The 22,150-nt window shown below is 44.1% G+C and overlaps 1 protein-coding gene across 1 annotated transcript in view; it reads right to left on the bottom strand.

The window, feature by feature from the left end:
• LOC139052975 (uncharacterized) overlaps nt 1-22,150 on the bottom strand; it is a 58,712-nt gene that overhangs the window by 5,604 nt on the left and 30,958 nt on the right. The window contains exons 3-6 of the mRNA XM_070530120.1: nt 19,701-19,899; nt 18,317-18,368; nt 16,701-16,798; nt 10,925-11,016 (exon numbers count right to left, since the gene is read on the bottom strand). Coding sequence (XP_070386221.1) covers nt 10,925-11,016; nt 16,701-16,798; nt 18,317-18,368; nt 19,701-19,899 — 441 coding nt within the window. The remainder of the gene's footprint in view (nt 1-10,924; nt 11,017-16,700; nt 16,799-18,316; nt 18,369-19,700; nt 19,900-22,150) is intronic.

The following is a 22,150-nucleotide window of genomic DNA, read 5'->3' as shown; positions in this document are numbered from 1 at the left end:
ACCCGCCGGTATGTGGCTGATAAGGCGTGAAATACATTTTTGGTTAGCCTATTTCACCACTTTAATAATTTTTGCATGTTCAGGAATATCGATGCCGTCCCTTCCGCAATCTGTTGAGCTTCACCGGAATGCACCAGCGCAAGTCAGTGGGAAACATTTTCAAAAATTATATTTCAAAAGATTGGTCGAGTTTCAACAAGCAACGTCGAGATGGTACTTCCTTCTAATAACATCCGCATTTATGACACTTAGTGCTTACTTCTCTGCAGGTTTATAGCTGTAAAACACAAATTTTCTCCGCTACTACTATTGAGTGCTGTTCAAGCTCGTCGAAAATATCGCATGGCGTATAAATCAAGGGAGGTGGACTCCGCCATAAGGTGGCCTCGCGGCCTGCAGGGTTTAACTGAGCTATCTCGTTTGCTCGGTTGCCATAGTCAGAATTTAAAATCCTCAGGTTCTTTCTTTTTTTTTTTGGTCTGAAAGTGGTAGTCTCGAATTCACCACCAGTACACTACATCTCAAGTAGGGTATAAGGCACCAAGGTAACCAGTATGTAAGCTCTCCTAAGTAACGAAAGACCTTATAAAGAAACGACAAAGATTGAAAGTGTTCAACTCAAGAGATCCGACAGAATTTGTGGAACTGTCAAAACTGATCAACAAGGAGATAGTAAGGGATTTTGGAAATTATAATGTAAGAAAGACTGAGGAAGCAGTAAAAAATGAACGCAGCATGAAATGAGTGCGAAGAAAACTTGGCATAGGACAAGCGAAGATGTATGCACTGAAAGGTAAGCATGGTAATATCATCAGCAATTTCAAAGATATCGAAAAAGCAGCGGAAGAATTCCATACTGACCTGTGCAGTACCCATGGCAGCCACTATACCTCCATTCGAAGTAGTAATGAACAGGTCACAGAGGCTAATTCTAAAACTAACGATGAAGTTAGTAGGGCCTTGCAAGACATGAAACAGGGAAAGTGGCAGAATAAGACGGAATAACAGTCGATTTACCCAAAGATGGAGGAAATATGGTGCTTGAAAAGCTTGCGGCCCTTTATACGAAATGTCTCACGACTTTAAAAGTTCCAGAGAACTGGAAGAATGCCACCATTACACTAATCCACAATATGGGAGACGGTAAAGAATCGAAAAATTATAGGCCGATTAGCTTACTTCCAGCAATCTCACCACCAATCTCACCAATACTCACCAGGGTAATTTACAACAGAATAAGGGCAACACTTCAGTCAACCAAGGAAACAGGCTGGCTTTAGGAAGGGATACTCACCAATGGATCACATTCATGTCATTCATCAGGTAATCGAGAAATCTGCAGAGTACACTCAGACGCTCTGTATGGATTTCACAGATTACGAAAAGGCATTTGATTCCGTAGAGATACCAGCAGTCATAGAGGCATTACGTAATCAAGGAGTACAGGAAGCTTACCTAAATATCTCGAAAAAAATATCTACAATGATTCCACAGCTACCTTGATTCTCCACAATCAAAGTAGAAATATACCTATAAAAGAAAGGGGTCAGGCAAGGAGACACTATCTCTACAATGTTATTCACTGCATGCTTGGAAGAAGTATTCAAGCTATTAAATGGGGAAGGCTTAGGAGTGAGGATCAAGGGCGAATATCTCGGCAATCTTCGGTTTGCAGATGATATTGTCCTGCTCAGCTCAGACGAGTTACAATACATGATTGAGGACCTTAACAGAGAGAGTGTACAGTAGAGTTGGAAATTAATATGCAGAAGACAATAATAAGGCTCAATCACTATCTCAGTCAATCACTAAATCACAGCTCAATCACTAAACTCACTCACTATGACATTACGGGCATCAGTCTTGCTTTAATACAGTTTTACCTAAAGTACCGTAAACAAATGGTGTGTTTAAAAGAAACCTCATCAGCTGTTGAGCCAATCTCGTCTGGTGTACCCCAGGGAAGCATTTTAGTGCCTTTGTTGTTTTTAGTGTACATAAATGACCTTTTTCACACCCCCTTTCCGATTCATCTCGTAGCTTACGCTGATGATATTACAATGCTCGCCACAGGAAACCCACTAGCTGAGTTATCTCTCCGCTTCAACCAATTTTTGGAATATTTGCATTACTGGTGCAATGAAAATTGCCTTAAACCTAATACGAATAATACAAAGGCTGTGATATAAAGGACAAAAAATAAAGTAGTAAGTGGTGATATCGAACTATTATTAGGTAATGACAAGATTGATATTGTACCCAGTATAATATTTCTTGGCGTTGTATTCTCTGAGACGCTCAATTGGGACCTACAAATTGAAAATATTCGTGCTAAAATGAACAGGTTAAATGGCGTGTTATGCAAACATAGGTTAACCCTTCCCACACAGGTTAAACTTCTCATCAAAAATTTATATATAGCGCCAGTGACTACTTATTGCAACTCAGTTTGGGGTACGACGACACAGCACAGTAAACAGCGCCTTCTTATTGTACAAAAGCGTGCGATAAGACTGATAGCTAAAGTGCCGTGGAATGCTCACACCAGACAATATTTCAGGCAGTTGAATATTTTAAGAATAACTACCTTGTATGTGTTCAAACTGCTTTGAATTTACAACACTGCTGTAGCAACGAACAATAGCCTTACGCTAACAATGTTTCAGTTAGTACGTCATGAACCTACATATGATGCACCTCACTCTATATCGTGGACCCTACCGTTAAGTCGCACCAAATACCGCACGCAATCTTTATCGTACAATCTGCCGAGGTACTTAGATGTTCTAGAAGATAATCGTTTTTCTGTTAGGTTGTTTTCTACACAAACTTTCATGGAATATTGATAAGTCTTCGCGAGCCTTCGATTGAATAGCTTACCTGTGTAACTGTTTGACACTGCATTGTAAGGGACTTGAATGCATTCTATTTATCTGTATTTTTGTCTACGTTGGCGTTAGAATTCTGTAATGGGAATTGGCGCGAATTTGTGTAATTGCGTTAATTGTGTAAAATCACAATTACGCAATAGATTACGTGCAAAATTACAAATATGCTATAGACTACGGGTATTGAGAATGTTTTTCAGAGATTTTGAATTCTGTTGTTGTGTATACTTTGCAAACTATCGCATTGCCTTTGTTTTTCACCACACTGCTGCTCTGTGGGGTGTAGGAGGTCCTCAAGCTGCATTTGGCAGCCTTTTCCCTTCCGTGCTCTCTCATTCTATACTTTGTTTTGAGAGAAATAAATCTATCTATCTAATAACCTGGCAAGGGAACAAGAGTTCAAGATTGCCAGCCAGCTTCTGGAGTCTGTGAAGGAGTACGTTTACCAAGGTCGAATAATCTTAGGGGACCCTGATCATGAGAAGGAAATTTACAGATGAATAAAAATGCGTTGGAGTGCATACGGCAGTCATTGTCAGATCCTGGCCGGAAGCTTGCCACTATCACTGAAAAGAAAGCTGTACAGTCGATGCATTCTACCGGTGCTAACATATGGGGCCGAAACTTGGAGGCTGGCAAAGAAGCTCGAGTACAAAGACCGCGCGAAGAGCGATGGAACAAAGAACGATAGGCGTAACGATAAGAGACAGGAAGAGAGCGGTGTGGATCAGAGAGCAAATGGGGATAGCCGATATTCTAATTGACATTAAGAAAAAACAATGGGGCTGGGCAGGCCATGTAAGGCGTAGGTTTGGTAACTGGTGAATCATTAGGGTTATAGAATGGGTGCCAAGAGAAGGGAAGCACAGTCGAGGACGACAGAAGACCAGCGGGGTGATGAGAGTAGGAAGTTAGCAGGCGCAAGTTGAGAACGGTTGGCGCAGGAGAGAGGTAATTGGAGAGCGCAGAGAGAGGTCTTCGTACTGCAGTGTACATAAAATTGGCTGATGATGATGATGAAACAGCAGTGTAGTTAGCACTAAGTGCCATAAATGTGTATGTCAGGAAATTCGCTCTCTTTTTTAACGAAACCAAATTGCCATCGTCCATGCCCTAATCAGTGTCATCATTTTAGTACCTATTTATTTTACGCCATTTACAGCGACAGTTCTTAGGCCTTTTTACAGTCATGTCACATTTACCATGATGAATCCACTGTCCACTGCATTCACAATGCATTGTCACAATAACCTTTTGGCATGGCGCTCTTTGGCCATACTTGGCCCTTGCGCCATTAAACACCACATATCATCAGGAAATTCACTCTCCACGGTGTTGACGAAACCGTGGTGAAATTAGGTTGATCTTTCGAAATTTAATTTTTGAAAGTGCTGCCCGTTGAGTTACGTTGGTGTGTTGCGGCGAAGTTTAACAGATAGCCAAAGTGGCAGTGTTCGAAATTTCTCGGTATGGTTTGAATCAATACAGGAATGGTTCTTCAATAAATCCACTCAATTTTGCAGAGGGATCTCCCGAAAATCAAAATGAACCCAGTGAATGGCCAAGTGATTCGCTTTCATTTCTGACGACTACTGTCTGGTTTTGTTGGTATGTACCATGCAGGGAAATTCAAACGAATGGTTATTAGAAATTTTTATTAGAAGTCCTGTAATAAAGGCCTTTCTAATACCCTCCGCTTGAACTGTTGTTAGTGCAATTCAAATCAGCAGAATGTCACAAAATACTTGCGCTAATGGCAGGTGGCCATTTTCCAGTTTTTCGCACGTTAGCTATACCTTGTCGGCTATGTGGATGGTAGCAAATATGCCACTGTAACGTTAAGTGGTAGCTTTATGCGCAATCTTGCTGTCGTTTCTGTCGAGAAGTTGAGTTGAGTTGAGTTGAGTGGTTGTAGGCTACTGGTGGGATTAGCGTTGCGGTAGCTGCCGGCAACTGCTCCACCGCAGAGACACTTAAAATGCCGAAATCATATAAATCAGACACAGACCTCACAACTACACATAGTCACTCCTAAGGTCAGCATATGGAGGCCAAATCCGTGTCCTGCAGGTAATTTGAAAGAAGGCGAGAAACTTCCTTCCTATCTAACTGGTTCCCGCGCGGGAAAACAATGTCCTGCAGAGAACTGTGGGGAATTCCTGCCTTCTTGAGGGACCCGAATAACGCACTCCTTTCCGCGTTATACAGAGTGCAGCACAATAAGTAATGTTCTATGTCACCGCACACACCACGCGTTGAACATAATGGAGACAACACTAGGCCAGTCTTATACATCCACTCAGGGGTACGAGCAGAGCCCGTGCGAATGCGGAGCAGTGAAGTGGCTTGGTTTCTTTTGAGACCCTTGGTCACACATGGCTTGTGAGGTGAGCTCCACAAAGAGCTGAAGTGGCATAACACCGCTTCTCTGAAGTGTATCTTGTCCTCTTGAGGCACTTTTCTCAAAGGATTCCCAGGCAGCGCTTTATGAGCGAGGCTGTCCGCCATCTCGTTGCCTATGATACCTATCAATCCAATGGGTGCGAAGGCACCCATTGAAATCATATGGAGAAGCCTTTGATATGGAGATTGTGCACCGAGCGTAGGGAGCTTAGACATAAGGCATCAGTAGGGAACCCGTGCTCTAACCTTTGATGGGCGGATTTCGAATCTAAGAATGACAACAGGTTACAAGGTGAGGCGTACAAAACCGTAGCTTCTTTAGAGCTGCCTCAATGGCAACGCTTTCGGCCGTTGTGGAGGACACGACTGCTGTGAAGTGAACCGACGAATCATACTTCAGAGAGGGAATGTGAAAAGCAGCTGCACTAGATCCTCTGACCTTGTCCACAGAGACATCAGTAAGAATTTGAAGATGACGTGCATGTTCAGTTTCAAGATGTTCCAGTACAAACGAACGCGTTGCCGCTGTTTGAATCCCACCGATGGCACCGGTTGTTAGAACCTCAGTGCTGACACCCGTTATTGCAGTCGCACCGCTGGCACGAGTTGTTGCAAATGGGTCGCAAGCCCCAAGGGTAGCGTTGGCCTGGCGGCCTGGAGCACCACTGGAAGCATCCGAAGGTCCTGGCAAAGCATGAGTCGACTGCTAACAGAACAACTTGTTCATTCTAGCATCGCAAAGAGCGGGCGGTCAGGTCGACCGACGTGGAGAGACGGGAGACCGCCAAAGGAGAACTCCGCTTAGCACGAACGTGAGGAATTGTCAACGAACAATCGAGGCTCGAGAAAAACCAAGGTGGTTTCAACCTCTTAGTTTGACCTCTAGCGTCAAGGCCCAGGTAACCAAGAGTTGAGATCTCTTTCGAAGGCTCTGTAGAAAGGCTCGCCCGGCTATCGTCTGTCTGATGCGGCCAATTTGCATCAATAACCTTTGTTAAGCGACTAGGCTAAGAGGTCTCGATAGAAACTGTACTGCATTGTTATTGCATTGTTAGGAGCAGTCTGCGGAACGCCAAGAGCCCTCCTAAGGCCCTTTCTGTGCAAAACCTCAAGTCGTTTCAGCTGTGATAGCGAGGGGTGAATTAAAGGGAGCTGGTACATTACTCGGCTCGTCACTAGTACATCGTGCAGCCTGATCATTGGAGAACGGTGATTTCCCCATTGCTCACTTGCAACTCTACGGATCACATTAAGACGCGGAGACAGGGATGTCACAATAGAGTCCACAGCTCGTCGCCACTGTAGACGGTAGTCAATAATGACGCCCAAAAAGCGCTTGTGCTTCAATTGACGAAGGCAACATTGATCAAGGTCTATCTTCAGCCTCGCATACCGTCTTCCTCTACCTGGAAACATGATGAAGTCAGATTTTTCCACCGAGAGAGTCAACCCAACACCTTGAAGGTAATTTTGAACTGAAAGTAATGCCTGTCGAGTTATCAGAGCTAAACGCTTTTGTTGATATCCGCTTAACCAAATACAAATGTCGTCCGCATATGTCCACATATGGATATGCCTGCAATGTTTTTGCACTTCAGCGGGAAGACCAGCCATTGCAACGTTAAAGAGCGTTGGGGAAAGAACACTTCCCTGAGATACACCTCGCGATACCGCCCTTTCGGTGCTTGTCGTACTTCCTAACCGCACTTGAATTTTAGGATCACTGATAAGTGAGTGAATGAATCGCAGTAGATAGCCCTGTACGCCTATGGCCTGCAAGCTATTTAGTATTGAGCTCTGAAGGACGCTATCATGAACATTTGAAACGTCTAAAAAAATAGCTAGTGTTGAGAGACCGAAAGCTCATTGATGTTCAATGTGGCTTATCAAGTCCAGGACGCTATCTTGCGCGCTTAAACCTGTGCAGAATCCAGTCATGCATGTTGGCAGAGCTCTTCTGTCTTCGAGCCACCATGATAAACGCCCACTTGCGAGCTTCTCCATGAGCTTAGCCACACACGACGTCAGTGATACAGGACGATACGAGGCCAAGTTTGTCATTTCTTTGCCGGGCTTCAGCACGGGGAAAACGCAAGCCACCTTTCATGAAGGAGGAACGTCGCCAGTCTACCATTCTTGATTGAGACAGCTTAGGAGCATCTTCCGGTGTTCTAGAGGTAGGTTCTTCATCATCTGGTTGGTAATTTCGTCAGGACTTGGTGCACATCGACGCCGCAGGCTGCTGAGTGCTGTCTGCAGCTCTCGAAGTGTGAACGGGGCATCCATAACAGACGTAGGTGTTGCAGACAGAGCACATGGATAAGTTCCTGAGCTTGCACATACAAATGCATCTGCAAATTCCTCTGCCAAGCACGCGAGAGGTCTCTGCTTGAGCAGTGCAAGCGCTTCGAAAGGCTTACTACGACGAGAATCACCAGCAAGGCTACCGATGACTCGCCAAATTCTCGTCATCGGGGAAAAAACAGTCAAGCTAGCGCAGAAGGACGCCCACTGCGACCTAGAGAGCTTGTTAGTATGGCGTCGAATGGCAGAGTTAAGCTTGTTGAAGGTCGTCTTCAAGGGTCTCGAGAACACTCGTCTTGCAGCATTGTGTCTATGCTATGCCACATCAACTACACACACTGAAGCACACTGAAGTGGAAGTGGTTTAATATAATCATGAATAATATCTGTGCGCATGTATGAGAGAGGAGTACTAGTGATTTTTATGTTGTCAATTCTTTTGGACCCTTTCGTTTCACTTGCATTGGGCCCAGGGGATTAGCGGTGGACAGTTGACGCACCCCTCCTGGTTCTCGTTCCAGGTTGCCTGATGGGAGCCCCATCATTCACTGTACCGTGCAGATTTGGTAAATGTAATAACATTTCGACCTTGAAAAAAACGTGAGATTCTGCGTTATTTTTAATGTACTCATGAAGCAGCGTAGTCACTATCTCTAAAATAATTAGGGACTCCGCTCTTCATGCTACTATTACGGTACATTTTAGAGCATTAATTCTCAAGAACGCCACATTTCGCGCCCATCCACTATTGCACTCGTTTATTTTGTGACGTCACGTTTCTCTACATTGCACTAACTTTAATATATTGAGAAATTGAAACAGATTGAAACAGCGTTGGAAGTGAACAGTGTTTTTAAGCTATTAAAATTAGTTTGGATTGTACAAACTGGTTCCGATAAATTATTTAGTACAAATAATATTAAAATACACTCGAACAACATCTGAAAATTCAAAATTGACTCGTGTGCTCCTCTTCGTACTGTTCCGGTCTCTTCTTCGCCCTGTGTGTGTGTGTGTATTCCCTCTTCGTCCACCGTCGTTGTCGCGCCTTCACTTCAGATCCTTCTTCGCAAGTCGTGAAGTCACCAGGCTAAAGTCACTCGGTTGGTCTACATACTAGGGACATCTGTTTCGATTAGGCTTCCAAGGGCTGAATCTTATAACGGTTCGGAAAACGAACCGTTCATTTCGCCGCTTTCGTCACTAAAGGTGCCACTACCAAGCTGGAGGTGGAAGAAGGGCAGGACGCGACCAACGGACGAGAGGGTGCTACCTCTGAAGTGTACGTCGTCCTATGACGAGCTAATCGAGGATCTGCTGAATGTTTCTGCTTGCTGATTAAATATAAAATATAAGTTACATGTTACACAGCTAGTTCTAAAGTATGAACGTGTGGTGCCGGGCGTTTACGCAATGCATAAACAATTTATTAATGTCATTCTTTTTTATTCTCAGCCGACAGGCGGTATCGCAAGCGTAAATGAGTTGGCAGAGCGCAGCGCTATGCCGTCTGCTAGCAGGAGCTCGCACCATGCACGCAATAGGAATGCACTGCCAGCACTTCCTAAGTCGCGAGCACGACAAAACCGTGAACTGCTTCTTAGGGTCACCTTTACTAGCCGACTATATCAATTTTCCTTCTTTTTTCACCCTTTGTCATCGGCTCGGACATGACTCGCTCGCCGCCGCGCTGCCGCTATCCCTGCGATCTGCCCCACGGCGCGTCGCGTGATAGAAGCAGTGGAACTCGAAATCGAACATCCCGATATACGGGCCCTGCATTGCCTGCGCGAAGTAAAATCCAAGAGCGTGGTGCACACGGTGCGCACTATGCCGTGAAATTGAGGAACAAAGTGCCGCACTCCCGAACTAGAAGAAAAAGGGCAGCCAAATAAGAGATCTCCACAATATCTTCCCGTCCTGACTGCATAGTTTTATCACCCTAACGAAGGAAGCGCTGGACCAGCCTAGGTTGAACCTTCTGATTGCTGAACGGCAGTTTGCGAGCTATTCACGCTGGTGATTGCACTGGGAATTCGATCTCACCGTCCAAATATCTCCTTGGCCCTGACTTTGAAGTGGAGGTCACGGGAAAGCTGATGCAGCCCTTCTACCGGCCAACACAGTAATTGCGAGATAAACTTCGTGGACAGTGTCGGCAGCAGCGATATAGGCAATTCCGATGAATGTTTCGCTTCCGACCGACCTCTGGGAGCTGCAGGACCGTGGCGATTAACCGCAGCGCGCTATTGCTTCCTCTGCGTGGAATGACCACTGGTACGCTTGCACCCGAGTCTCCTCCGGTTGATAGCGTAGCCTGCAAAAGGTCTACTTAGAAAGCCGGCAGGGGTGGTGCAAATAATTAGCCGTCACCTCTTTGAACGCGTATCGCACTTCCAGCCGTGGTCGACACGGAAAGAGCAACGCTAAGCAGACGACAAAGGCAAGCAATAGCCTCAGAAGAAACCAACGCACGCGCGCGCGGCGCCCGCGTGTCTTCGGGGTCGCGCGACCGGTGTCCGCGGCCAGGGTCGCAAGCCAACAGCCAAGCCACAGGAACGGAACCCAAAGTAGACTACCCCTTCGCCGGTTCCGCTATTAGCCAAACACGGGTTCGCTTTGGAAATGATTGACAGATGCGTGATGTAATCATAATTTGCGGTGCCGCCCGCTGTCTCTGATGGCCTCTGACGCAAGCAAAATTTTGACCAATCAGAGGAGGCCAAGTGAACCGGTTCTCTTCCGAACCGTTATAAAATTCGGCCCGAGTATGCTTTCGCCACGTAGTTCCAATGTCGTTCTCCCTTGTTGCCTTGCTTGCCCGTTATGTGTAATCAGCTTATTTAACATCTTGTAGCGTGTTTTGCACTGCGTGTGCATCGGCAATAGAATGTGGCCGAGAAGCGCGGAGTCATCATCAGCAGAAGTTGATGCTTTCAAACAAGAAAAAAGGGCGGACGTAATGTTCGGTAGTGGCGTATTACGCGAGAAGTACCGCGTCATTTTAAAGAAGTACGCGGAGACATATGAGCCGAGAGCGCCCCACTGCAGACACCCGAAGGGGAGAGTAAAACCGCTGGTTTGTCTTCAAGGTCAAGGTGGTATAGGCGATGTCTAAGAAAAAAAAAGCAAAATCGACAAAAAAGACCCCCAATCAAAATTCCGTGTATAGGCATTTAAATGGTGGGGACATGGGGGGGGGAGGAAGGAGGGAGCCAGCGAGAAAAAATCTGCTATGTGCCGCACGAAATAGCACTGATCTAACATTCTTTTTTTTATTTACTTCCATGGCAAGGAAACTAACAAGACAACGGATATTTTGTGCTTACACATCCGTCTCGTTGAACCGGTGGACTTCACCCTGAAACTTGATCACTGTGCCGACCACCAGTTTAGTTCCCGGAAACCAGAACGACGGTCCCTGCAGATAGGAAGGTGGGCGCCCCACAGATCTCAATACTCCTGCAATTTACTCTTTGGGAGCGGAGCACTTGACTGAGAGTATATTGCGGTATCGGCAGCATTCTACAAAAACGGTCAGAAATGGTATCTGGGGTGCTTCTGAGTTACAGGCGTTCACAGAAGTGCGAGAAAGCGCACCGTAACAGAACGCCTCACTGGGAAATGAAATTGTGATGCGCATTCATCAACGTTGTTGTGGTTGAATCTCAGGTTCGCTAATCCGTATACATTGTCCCACTAACTGCCGCGAAGCTCGGCGTATTCCACGCCTTTTTCGCTCGATGAATGTGCCTAGGTTCTTCTAAGGACATCGCAAATGTAAGAGTACTGATTAAAGAAATACAAACGCAGTATACCGGGAAGTACGCTGCTAGTGCAGGACCAGCTAAGGCGTTGTTTTCTCTATACAGTATTCGGCCATTAGCAGATTACCTATCTAGCCGCCGAGTGAGGTTCGAAAACAAAGTGACCATGTATTCAGTTTCAGCGCAGCACATGCCGCTTTTACAGGTACGCCCCTAAGTCCAGATGACGTTGCGTTTATTTCCACGTATCACGCTTCGACGAAGCCTGTGTCTTCGACATTGACCTCACGCTTTTTTTTTTCAAGTTTCAAGTTTATTGCTTCATTCAATAGTGGTACATATATGCAGTAGAAGTTATACAGAAGGAGGTCCCACAGTTAGAAACTGCAGTGGTACCTCTTGTTTTTAGTTACATAATAATATATAACTAAAAAGGCGTCAAGTGCGGTTATAAACAAAGAACGGTTTACACAATTTCTAGAGTGTTAAAGTAATAAAAACTGTGGCAACACATCACAACATAAAAAAATGTGCATTATAAGCAACATAAAAATACTTCAAAGGAGAGATGCAGTTTACAAGGCATTAATATAAACTCTCAGTGAACGTTGGTATGACGATAATGTAGGTGAGGATTTCACGTGAGCAGGTAAATTATTCCACATTTTCACACTAGCAAAGGCAACAGTTAGTTTGTCATAGTTGCTGCGTGATTTTGGAAGTAAAATGTTATTTTGTAAAGAGAACCCGGTAGTGTTAGGATTAGCAAGACTATTCCTGCCAATGATATAATGTAATTGGGGGTTTTTAAGAAGGTGGTAAATAACGACGCTGTGGTTGTACCACATAATTTTATTTATTGTGAGGATACTTAACTAAGTGAAGATGGGGGTAACATGAGCGTTATAAAGAGCTGAAGCGATGATACGGGCAGCGTTATTTTGGATGTGCTGCAAGGGAGCTCTATGACAGCGATATGTAAGACTTCAAGAACTGATACAGTAATTTAAATGGCTATAAATAAAGGCATAATACAATGTCAGGAGAGTGTGCTTTTGAAAGTACTGTCTGCCCTTTAAAAGCTCCCTGATACCATAGGCTGCTTTCTTTTTTATGAAGCGGACGTGCAAATGAAACTTTAGAAGGGCGTCGAATTGAATACCTAAAAATGAGCAATCATTAAATGGTAATATTGGCTGAGAAGTTATTTATTTATTTATTTGTTTATATATATATATATATATATATATATATATATATATATATAGCCATGGCGTTTGTGAGTACAGGTTGAACAATGTGAAAAGAAAAGGTTCCTAGTTATACAGTGCTAGCTATGCCAATCTTGAATAATTGGTGATCTGCGATAGTGGCCATCGAAGCGAGAAGGCGATTCCACTCATTGGCAGTGCATGGTACAAATGACTGCAAAACAGCGTTGGATCTGCATAATGAAATGCCGAGCTTATGAATGTGATCTAGTCTGGGCGCTACATACGGAGGCGGAGAAATAAGTTTGTTGCGTAATAGCGGGTGTTGAAATAATTTATGAAAAAGGCAAAAACGGAACATTCTTCGACGTGATGACAAGGACGGTAAGCTAAGGCTAGATTTCATGGCACTGATGTTCACGGTTCTATTATAATTAGAAAGAATGAAACGAGTAGAGTTATTCTGAACCATTTCCAGTGAGTGCATTAGATTTACTTGACCTGGATGCCAGATTGAAGCAGCATATTTAAGTTTAGGTGGTCATAAAGTTTTATAGAGGAATAATTTTAAGGAAGAAGGTGCTTTGGAAACGTTGCGTCGTAAGTAACCTAGCGTTCTGTTAGCGTTAATTATTATATGGGTGATGTGGGCATTCCAAGTAAGATCAGAGTTGATGTGAAGGCCAAGGTCCTTGTAAGTTGTTACCAATTCTAATGGAGCGTTATTAAGGGAGTACACAGGTGGTTCACTGCTAGTTCGAGATACACGCATGAATTTACACTTGTTAACATTTAGTTACATTAACCATGAATTGCACCATGCAGAAACAGCGTTGAGGTCAGCTTGAAGCCTGGTTACATCCTCGTCGCGAGTTATTTCGGTGTAAATTACGCAGTCGTCAGCGAATAGGCGAATTTGAGATGAAACACAGGAAGGTAAGTCGTTAATATACATGAGAAATAGGAGGGGTCCAAGCACGGAGCCTTGTGATACACCTGAATAAACAGGACTCAGATTAGAGGTAACTTCGTTAGCTGAAACAAACTGTGAACGGTTAGTGAGGAAAAGCTCAAGCCAGTACAAAATTTTAGGGTCAAGGTTTAGTTGTTGCAGTTTGTAGATTAATAAGCTGTGGCACACTTTATCGAACGCTTTTGCGAAGTCCAAAAAAATTAGATCTGCAACTGAAGAGTGGTCAAGCAATAGGTTTAGTTAATGCGTGAATGATACTAGTTGGGTGTCACATGAATATGTTTTGCGGAAGCCGTGTTGAAACTCAGAAAAAAAAGGAGTTTTCTTCTAAGAAGTTAGCAATATGAGAAAACAGAATATGCTCGATAATTTTGCATGGTGTACTGGTTAAGGAAATAGGCCGATAGTTCAGTGGGGAATCTTTAGTACCTGTTTTTTATAGTGGAATCTCCTTCCCCACCTTCCAATCAGCAGGCAATGAACCTTTGTCAAGTGATTGCTGGAAAATCTTTGCAAGAATAATGGAACAATATGTGCTAGTGTTTTTTAGAAACTTTGTGTTAATTAAGTCACAGCCAGGAGCGGATGAGAGTTTCAATGATGCGATTATTTTTTCTATGTCAACGGGTTCGATTATTAAGGGTGCATTGCGGCGTAGTCGTAAGATAGTGTAGTTTGGCGCGTTACATGAGCGTGTTTAGAAAAGTTACGCGTAAAAACGTAATTTAATACAGATGTACAGTGGTGGAAGGTTAGGTCAAGGTTTATTGTGTGAACTAAAAACAATAAACTTTGTTTTCTGTGGGTTAATTAGCAATTTTTTTTTGCACCAACTACTGATATTTTTTAGTTCATCATTTAAACGCTCAGTTAACGTAAAGATGTCGTTATGGGAGGCGTAAACAGTGGTGTCGTTCGCGTACAAAAGACATTCTGTAGAAGTTAGGCAGTTTGGGAAATCATTAATGAAGATTAGAAATAAGAGGGGACCGAGTATAGACCCCTGTGGAACGCCAGTGTTAATTATTTTTGTGTTAGACAGCACTCCTGAAATTCAAACCTGTTGCTGTCTATTGTGTAAATAGCTTCGCAGTAGCTCTAAAAATGAACCTGTTATGCCATATGCGCTGAATTTAGTAAAGAGAATGTTGTGATTAAGGGAATCGAATGTTTTCGAGTAATCGATAAATACAGATCCTACGAATCTGCCCCTATCAATTTCCGCTTTGATCTTGTCAGTGAGTGTGATTAAAGCTAGATTAGTAGAATATCCAGCACGAAAACCAAACTGTCTTGGTGTTAATAGTTGGAACTTGTCCAAGTAGTTAGATAGGCGCTGTGGTATTAGTTTTTCTATTGCTTTACTGAAACACGGCAAGATGGATATAGGCCTCTAGTTTGCTAGTAAGGTGACGTCGCCTTTTTTGTGCACAGGAATTATTTTTGATCTTCTCAAGTCACTAGGAAAAACGGCAGTTTTAAAGATTAAATTGACAACGTGACTGGAAGCTTCCCATATGCTGTCAACTATTTCTTTGATATGGTACGAGCATATGGAATCAAAACCAGCACTGCAATTTTTAAGATTCATAACAGTTGCGGGAACTTCACTGGGTGTAGTAAGGGAAGGGATAATATGATTGTTGTGACAAGCGCGACATGCGAGTGTCATTACCACCACGGATATCAGGCACAGTAGCAAAAAAGTTGCTGAATGCGCATGCAATATCTTCAGGGTTTGTAAGTATGCAGTCTTTTTCTTGAATTTTCGTTATTCTATTCCTAGTAGAATTCTTATTCAGAAACGCATTAAGTATCTGCCATTGCTTCCGGGAATCGTTCCCGGTTTGATTTATTACATTTTCATAGTAAGTTTTCTTCGCTTGTTTAAGTAGATATGTTAGTAAGGTGCAAGACTAGTTTTACTGAAGCTTAAGAGATTATTTAAATGGTCTATTTTTGCATTTACGATACAGATTTTTTTTCTTGCGCATGCTCTTCAACAATCCTGGTGCAAGCCAAGGGTTTGATGGGGAGGCAAAATGTTTACGGCACTTTACAATTGTTGTTGCTGAGGATATGCAAGCTTTAATATTACCAGATAACTCATTCTAAGAGGCTTCAGCGTTATTTATTGATGTTACGCGCGACTTTTTCATCGCGCTCATCTAAAGCAAAAGTATGTCCTGTTTTCCGTTTCTTTTTTTTTCTGTGTTTGACTTAACGTACTTGAACAGTACGCGTGTCACTCGGAACACCGGCAGAGGAGGAGAAAAAAAAAGGCAGAGAGGCAGAGATGCCAACAAGAAAAGCGTCTGGTTGGCTGCACTGCGCTGTAGGAAGGAAAAATGCGAACATCTCGCTTTTACGACGTACCCCAATACGTTCGTACACATTCTTAATGTGATTTATCCTTTCCCTAAAAAATGTTTTGCCGTGCCTACATTTATTTCTGATTTCTTACGTTCCATAAGACAGACAAACTAGCAGAAATTGTAGCTGTACGTACAAGCAGCGATAGTGTTCTACGCGGATTGACCGTGAGATACACGTAACCGCGTCGGACGTGTTTCGCGTCGGACGACGAGGACGTACGCTACATTCCAAGCGATAGCTCAAACACGCGGATCGAAAACATGGTAGGAAATGAGAGCTCAACGTCATTAAGGCCGTTGCTAAATTGTTTCGATACTCGCCTAGCAAAAGGCAGAGGACATCCTGGAGAACAACTTACAAAGGACTACTACAGTGCGATGAAACGCCATAGGTACTGATCGTGCAAAATAGAGTTCAAATATGTTGAGTTAGGGAATTACGAAGTTCGCTGTGCGACAACACATGGAGATTTTGTAGCAGTTCACGTAGTGTGTAGCTTAGCGTTGGTACATTTATCACGAATATAAACGCGACGGACCTCCTCTGCAACAACAACAACAAACTAATAAGAAAGAAAGAAAAGAAATTGATGTTAGGGGCGCAACTCAGTGAGTCTCTGCGAGCAGCACTACCTACCACATAAGTTTACATGGATCCTATAATGTATATTCAACGTGCCATGACACGTTATTGCACGTTCCTGCACTTTCTTTAGCACGCCCACATCGTTTCCCATTTTTATATATGTCGTGAAACAAAAATGTATAAATATTCTCACCAATCCATTTTGAGGAAAGTATGTCTTGATTTCGTCGGTGTAGTGTAGTGACCATAAAACGTGTTTTGCAACAGTGAATTTCAAGTTCCACTTCTTTCCTGCAGTGGCAAGTGACGAGAAAAAAAACGTTAATAGCTGTTCAATGTCATGGTACCTGCGAGCTCAACGCCGGCCTAGGTACTTTCAATAATGCAAACTTACTTTGTCACTGATGTAAGGAAGTGAAATGTCTAAGTTGCCACTGAAAGTGCATTTAACTTATACAGTGTTGAGCCACATGAAAGCAGCACTATCTTTGGCCAAGGGTATTTTCATTGAAATTGAAAAAAAAACATAAACGGTTCGCGTGTAGGTTCTTGAAGTCGAGACTTGCTTATAAACTACCAGGAGGGGAGCATTGCAGGCGCTGATATAATCATTGCTTGAATATCTAAAGAAATGTCGCAGTTTCGCCCGCAAGGCGAAGCAGCAATTGCGATAGAAAATTAGTAGATTGCATTACGAAGTAAGAATTTCAGTTTTAGGGGCCGTATAAAGTTGTAAACATTCGCTTACTAACTAAATTAACAATGACGTAGAAAGCATACATTGGGAAGACATTTTTTTGCACCAATCTCACCTTAGCGGGACACCAGAGCAAGGTAGAAATCAAGAACAGGTATTCACACTTTGTTGCCCACAGTGTATTATCGCGATTATAAAGTTGTAAACATTCGCTTACTAACTAAATTAACAATGATAGAACGCGTAAGTGTGACTGAACGACGTAGAAAGAAACAGACACACAGAGACAGCGCTGCCTCTGTGTGTATGTTTCTTTCTTCGTTCTCGTTCAGTCGCTCTTACACATTCTATTATGGACTCAACCAACTAGTTTGCCTACGTGTTTTACCTAAATTAACAAGCACGGTGTCACACGCGCACAGGTAATCATGAACACATTTCGCTCGATTAGCCCGGAAACTCGTTGTCGAAATACTGGAGTGAGGAATCGCGGAAGCAGCTGCGAGCGATATTACCTTGGTGGATCTCTCGCTTCGGCGCGAACCAAACGGCGGAAGCACAGCGCATACGAAGCTACCGGCACTACGCGCGCACGGAAAGCATTGCAGATCACTTTGAAGATTGAGGCCCGCGCGGGCGCGCATTTTGGCCACGTCGCAGATCGCTTTCAGGATACGGCGCCTGCACCGCCGCGCCGTAAGCAGCAGCCGCCGGAGAAGAACGCCCCCCTCCGTCGCCTCACACCCGTGCCTCGCGCGCGACAGGAGAGGGCGCGCTTCTGGACCGCGCCTTCCCCTCTTGCACGCGAGATTGAGTTGCGCTGGCCTGCTCACCCCGGCAAGCTTCCACTCGCAAGTACAGCGCGCGGCGAGGATGTTATCACCCTTGGACTTTACACGGAACTTCACGGCGACGGCGACAACAGAAATGCGCCTGGAGTGCCCATATGATCGCTATCCCAATAATTGTATAATCCATTTTAGAAGGAACCACCCTGTATATTATAGGCTGACTAGTATGCTTAATGGGGAGGAGAGGGTGAGATAGGCGGTAGTGACATGAAGAGTAGTGGTAGAATAGATAGAATGAAAAAAAGATAGCATCGTTCATACCTGAAATTGAGTCCATGTTGGCAGTAAACTTTTCCTTGTCATCAAAGTAAAGCTGGAAAGGAAGACAACGTGACGCACAACGTCCGTTTCATTTTTGTAGCTGTAATCAACGCCTTGTAAAAACAACATTCCATCACTCCCTATCTCACGATGAATGTTGCCGTTAATGCAATTAGCATTAAAGAAATGGATTGCCACTGCGGATGAACGAAATGGCAATCTCTATGCCAACCTCAATGCACAATGACACCACGACGCAGTATATCTTGTTGTAATTAATCACAGCACCCCCGTTGAAGCTCCATAGTATTCCTAGCATACTGGCTGCAACTTCGTTGCAGTGGCTCTCCATCAAGCGGCCGCGCTCGACGCATAGTCGTCTGTTGTGGATGCAGCGCTATCGCTTTTATACGCTTAACGCTACATACGCCTTGTGCCACCGTAGCACATACATTCTGAAGGTTTGGCGAAGCAAGAATGCGCACATATACCAATATCACATACCCAGTGGCCGAAGTTGTCTGTTAGGCCAGACGGCAGCCAACAAGTTTTCTATTCGGGTGTATACCCAGGGACGCATGTTGTCTGCTCGGCAAGACTGCAGCCAGCAAATATCTAGCGTCTCAATCTTGTTACAACTTGGGTGATTGAGTGAAAGAGGTACGACAGATAACGCAAAGTGGGTAACGTTACCGACGAAGGAATTTTCTGGGAGTCTACGCTAAGAGTTGTACCCGGCGCAAAGCACCCTGCATTCCCTTTCCAAGTTTTAGGCTGTGCGACCAGACCGTGCACGCCATCCCACTGCCACATGGCAGGAAAAATTGCTTAGACCGTGTACTGCAACTAGCATAAACTGCCTGTTTGGATTCATTTGATTTGATTGCTGCACAAGAAAAGGCGAGACAGCGCACAAAAGGTTAAAAAAAAAGAAGGATACCAGAAAAATTAAAGCAGTAGGATTCTGAACGCTGCACGATAAGTGAGGATGCATAATTGTTGTTTCTAAACCCCCATAGAGGCCGTAATGATCAACTCGCGTCCTTTGGCATTGCACCCTTTTGAGCACGAACACTGCGCGCTATCGCAATGACACTTATAGCATACATTGCACCATGCAATTCGCCGAGAAAATTGTAGGTATTTTTTCTGTATGTAACTGAAAATGACCTGGTCAGTTTCCTGTCGGTAAAGAGCGCTATAGATCACGCCGTGCCTTCCCTGATAGTGTTTGCTTTCGGTGCCGTAGCAAAAAAGAGACTCTAAAAAGTATGTCAAATCGGGTTTAGTCAATGTTCGTTATGGATAACAGTGGAAGACCCTGCTGTTCTCCATAGTTAAGCTGCTGTAAGTAAAGTGCCAAAAGTAGGGCGCGTGACTGTACCTTGAACGAGTGGTCTTCCACCATCCGAACGGCGACGCTGTAATAGGCCGTTACGATTGCGTTGGACCAGGTGTAGGCGGTCTTCTTGCCGCGATAGCCTTCCGACGCCTTGTAGTACACGTAACCGTTGGTTATATTGAAGCCTGCGTACCATTCGTCCTCGTGACCGTCTTCGCATATCAGGAGCTCAACCTGCTTCCTGCACATAAACAGTTAAATTTAAAAAGTTTTGCCATCTTCGATTGGTGATTTCGGAGCGACCCGGTGGCGCTGCGAAGTCGTGCGTAACAGCGTTTCAGCTGTTTTGCGAGTTTAACTGAGCCATAACAGAGATAATCAGGATTCAATATCCAAGCTGGAGCCGGCTTAAATTTAGGAATAAAGGGAACCGTTGCTTCTCAGGAGATTTCTAGAGCTTCAGGTTTTCTAGATTTATTTTATCCGACATTTCACTATATGTACCTTTACATTTATGTGCCTACGCTCAGTCGCTTTTTCGTTGCCCCATCAAAAACTCGACTGTGTAGACACGTCGATCGTTAAATTAGTTTTTCTCTTGAGATCCATTGTATCACAAGCTGCGCGCAAGAGACCGAACGAAAAGAATGACACAGGCAACCGCATGATTTACACGTTCTCAGCTAGGCGATGTTTAGCCTTCACCGTTTCATATTGTGAGATTGTGCCATACCATTACTCCATTTTCTTTTAGCGTCACTTTTAGACTGTTCCTTACATTCTGTCATTAGTTAGGGGCTCCGAAATTTGTTTTTAAATTGTCAGTGCGCAATGAGCACCTTTTATGGTAATGTACGGTGTCTTGGATTGTACGTGGACACCTGCCGTGATGTTTAGTAGAAAGACGAAGAGCTGTGGAAACATATGAAAATGGTCCACTCAATCGCAGGTCCAAGTGTACGTGGCTGCATTCAACATGACAAGGAATAATATGACTGCCCATACATCAAACAGAGCAGTTGAAGCTCAACAGGGATGGATATTGAAAGAAATCCCGCGAAATACGAAAAAGTGCAGCGCAACTAGTAGTTCCTTAAGTTAAGAGCACGTCATACAAAGTGCGAATTCTCGGAGAAATTTGCCTCAGTACCTCACCAAAAAATTGAGAAATAAATATATCCTATAGCCTTTGTCCTCCTTCCTGTATGCTGGCATTGGCCAAACTTAGGAGTTCGTCGGAGAGAAGAGAAACTGTGAGGCTAAAATTCAATCACGCTTTACATTTCCAAAAACCGACATTCGTCCGGACGACTTTATGGTGGCAAACACAGCTAGGGCATCTCGTGATAGTTTGAGCGTTAAGCCTGTACTCGGGCGCACAAACGTGTGCAAACTCTGTTTTTCTCAGAACAACTGATTCGACGTCCTTGCCACAAATTCTTCCATGATCAATTAGGGAAGTGAGGAATTATGCTTTCTTATAGCTTTTAAACGGAAGTTAGTAAAAGTCCTACAAAAAGCAGTAGCATACACTTGTCCTACATGGCCTGGAGTCCCGTCAGGGTCGATCAACGGTATCGGGAAGCTGTCGCTCAGCACGAAGTCGCCGGTACAATTCCTGATTGAGCCGGATATGTTCTAATGCAGGTCGACCAAAAAGGCTCTCGTGTGGTGATATTTCGGAAAATGGTAAAACGAAATTACGTAGAAAAAGACAATCACGAGGCACCAACTGCGCTATGGCGTTGCTCGTAGCCATACCGTGGTACTTGAATTCATCATCATCATCATCAGCCTAGTTACGCCCACTGCAGGGCAAAGGCCTCTCCCATACTTCTCCAACTACCCCGGTCATGTACTAATTTTGGCCATGTTGTCCTTGCAAACGTCTTAATGTCACCCCCCCCACCTAACTTTCTGCCACCCCCTGCTACGCTTCCCTTCCCTTGGAATCCAGTCCGTATCCCTTAATGAGCATCGGTTATCTTCCCTCCTCATTACATGTCCGGCCCATGCCCATTTCTTTTTCTTGATTTCAACTAAGATGTCATTTACCCGCGTTTGTTGCCTCACCCAATCTGCTCTTTTCTTATCCCTTAACGTTACACCGATCATTCTTCTTTCCGTAGCTCGTTGCGTCGTCCTCAATTTCAGCAGAACCCTTTTCTCAAGCCTCCAGGTTTCTACCCCATATGTGAGTACTGGTAACACACAGCTGTTATACACTTTCCTTTTGAGGGATAGTGGCAACCTGCTGTTTATGATTTGAGAATGCCTGCCAAATGCACCCCAGCCCATTCTTATTCTTGTGGTTATTTCACTCTCATGATCCGGATCCGTGGTCACTACCTGCCCTAAGTAGATGTATTCCCTTACCACTTCCAGTGCCTCGCTACCTATCGTAAACTGCTGTTCTCTTCCGAGACTGTTAAACATTACTTTAGTTTTCTGCAGATTATTTTCAGACCCACCCTTCTGCTTTGCCTCTCCAG

Source organism: Dermacentor albipictus, unplaced genomic scaffold, assembly GCF_038994185.2.
Source record: "Dermacentor albipictus isolate Rhodes 1998 colony unplaced genomic scaffold, USDA_Dalb.pri_finalv2 scaffold_48, whole genome shotgun sequence".
Lineage (NCBI taxonomy): Eukaryota > Metazoa > Arthropoda > Arachnida > Ixodida > Ixodidae > Dermacentor > Dermacentor albipictus.
This window is presented reverse-complemented; position numbering and strand designations above follow the sequence as displayed.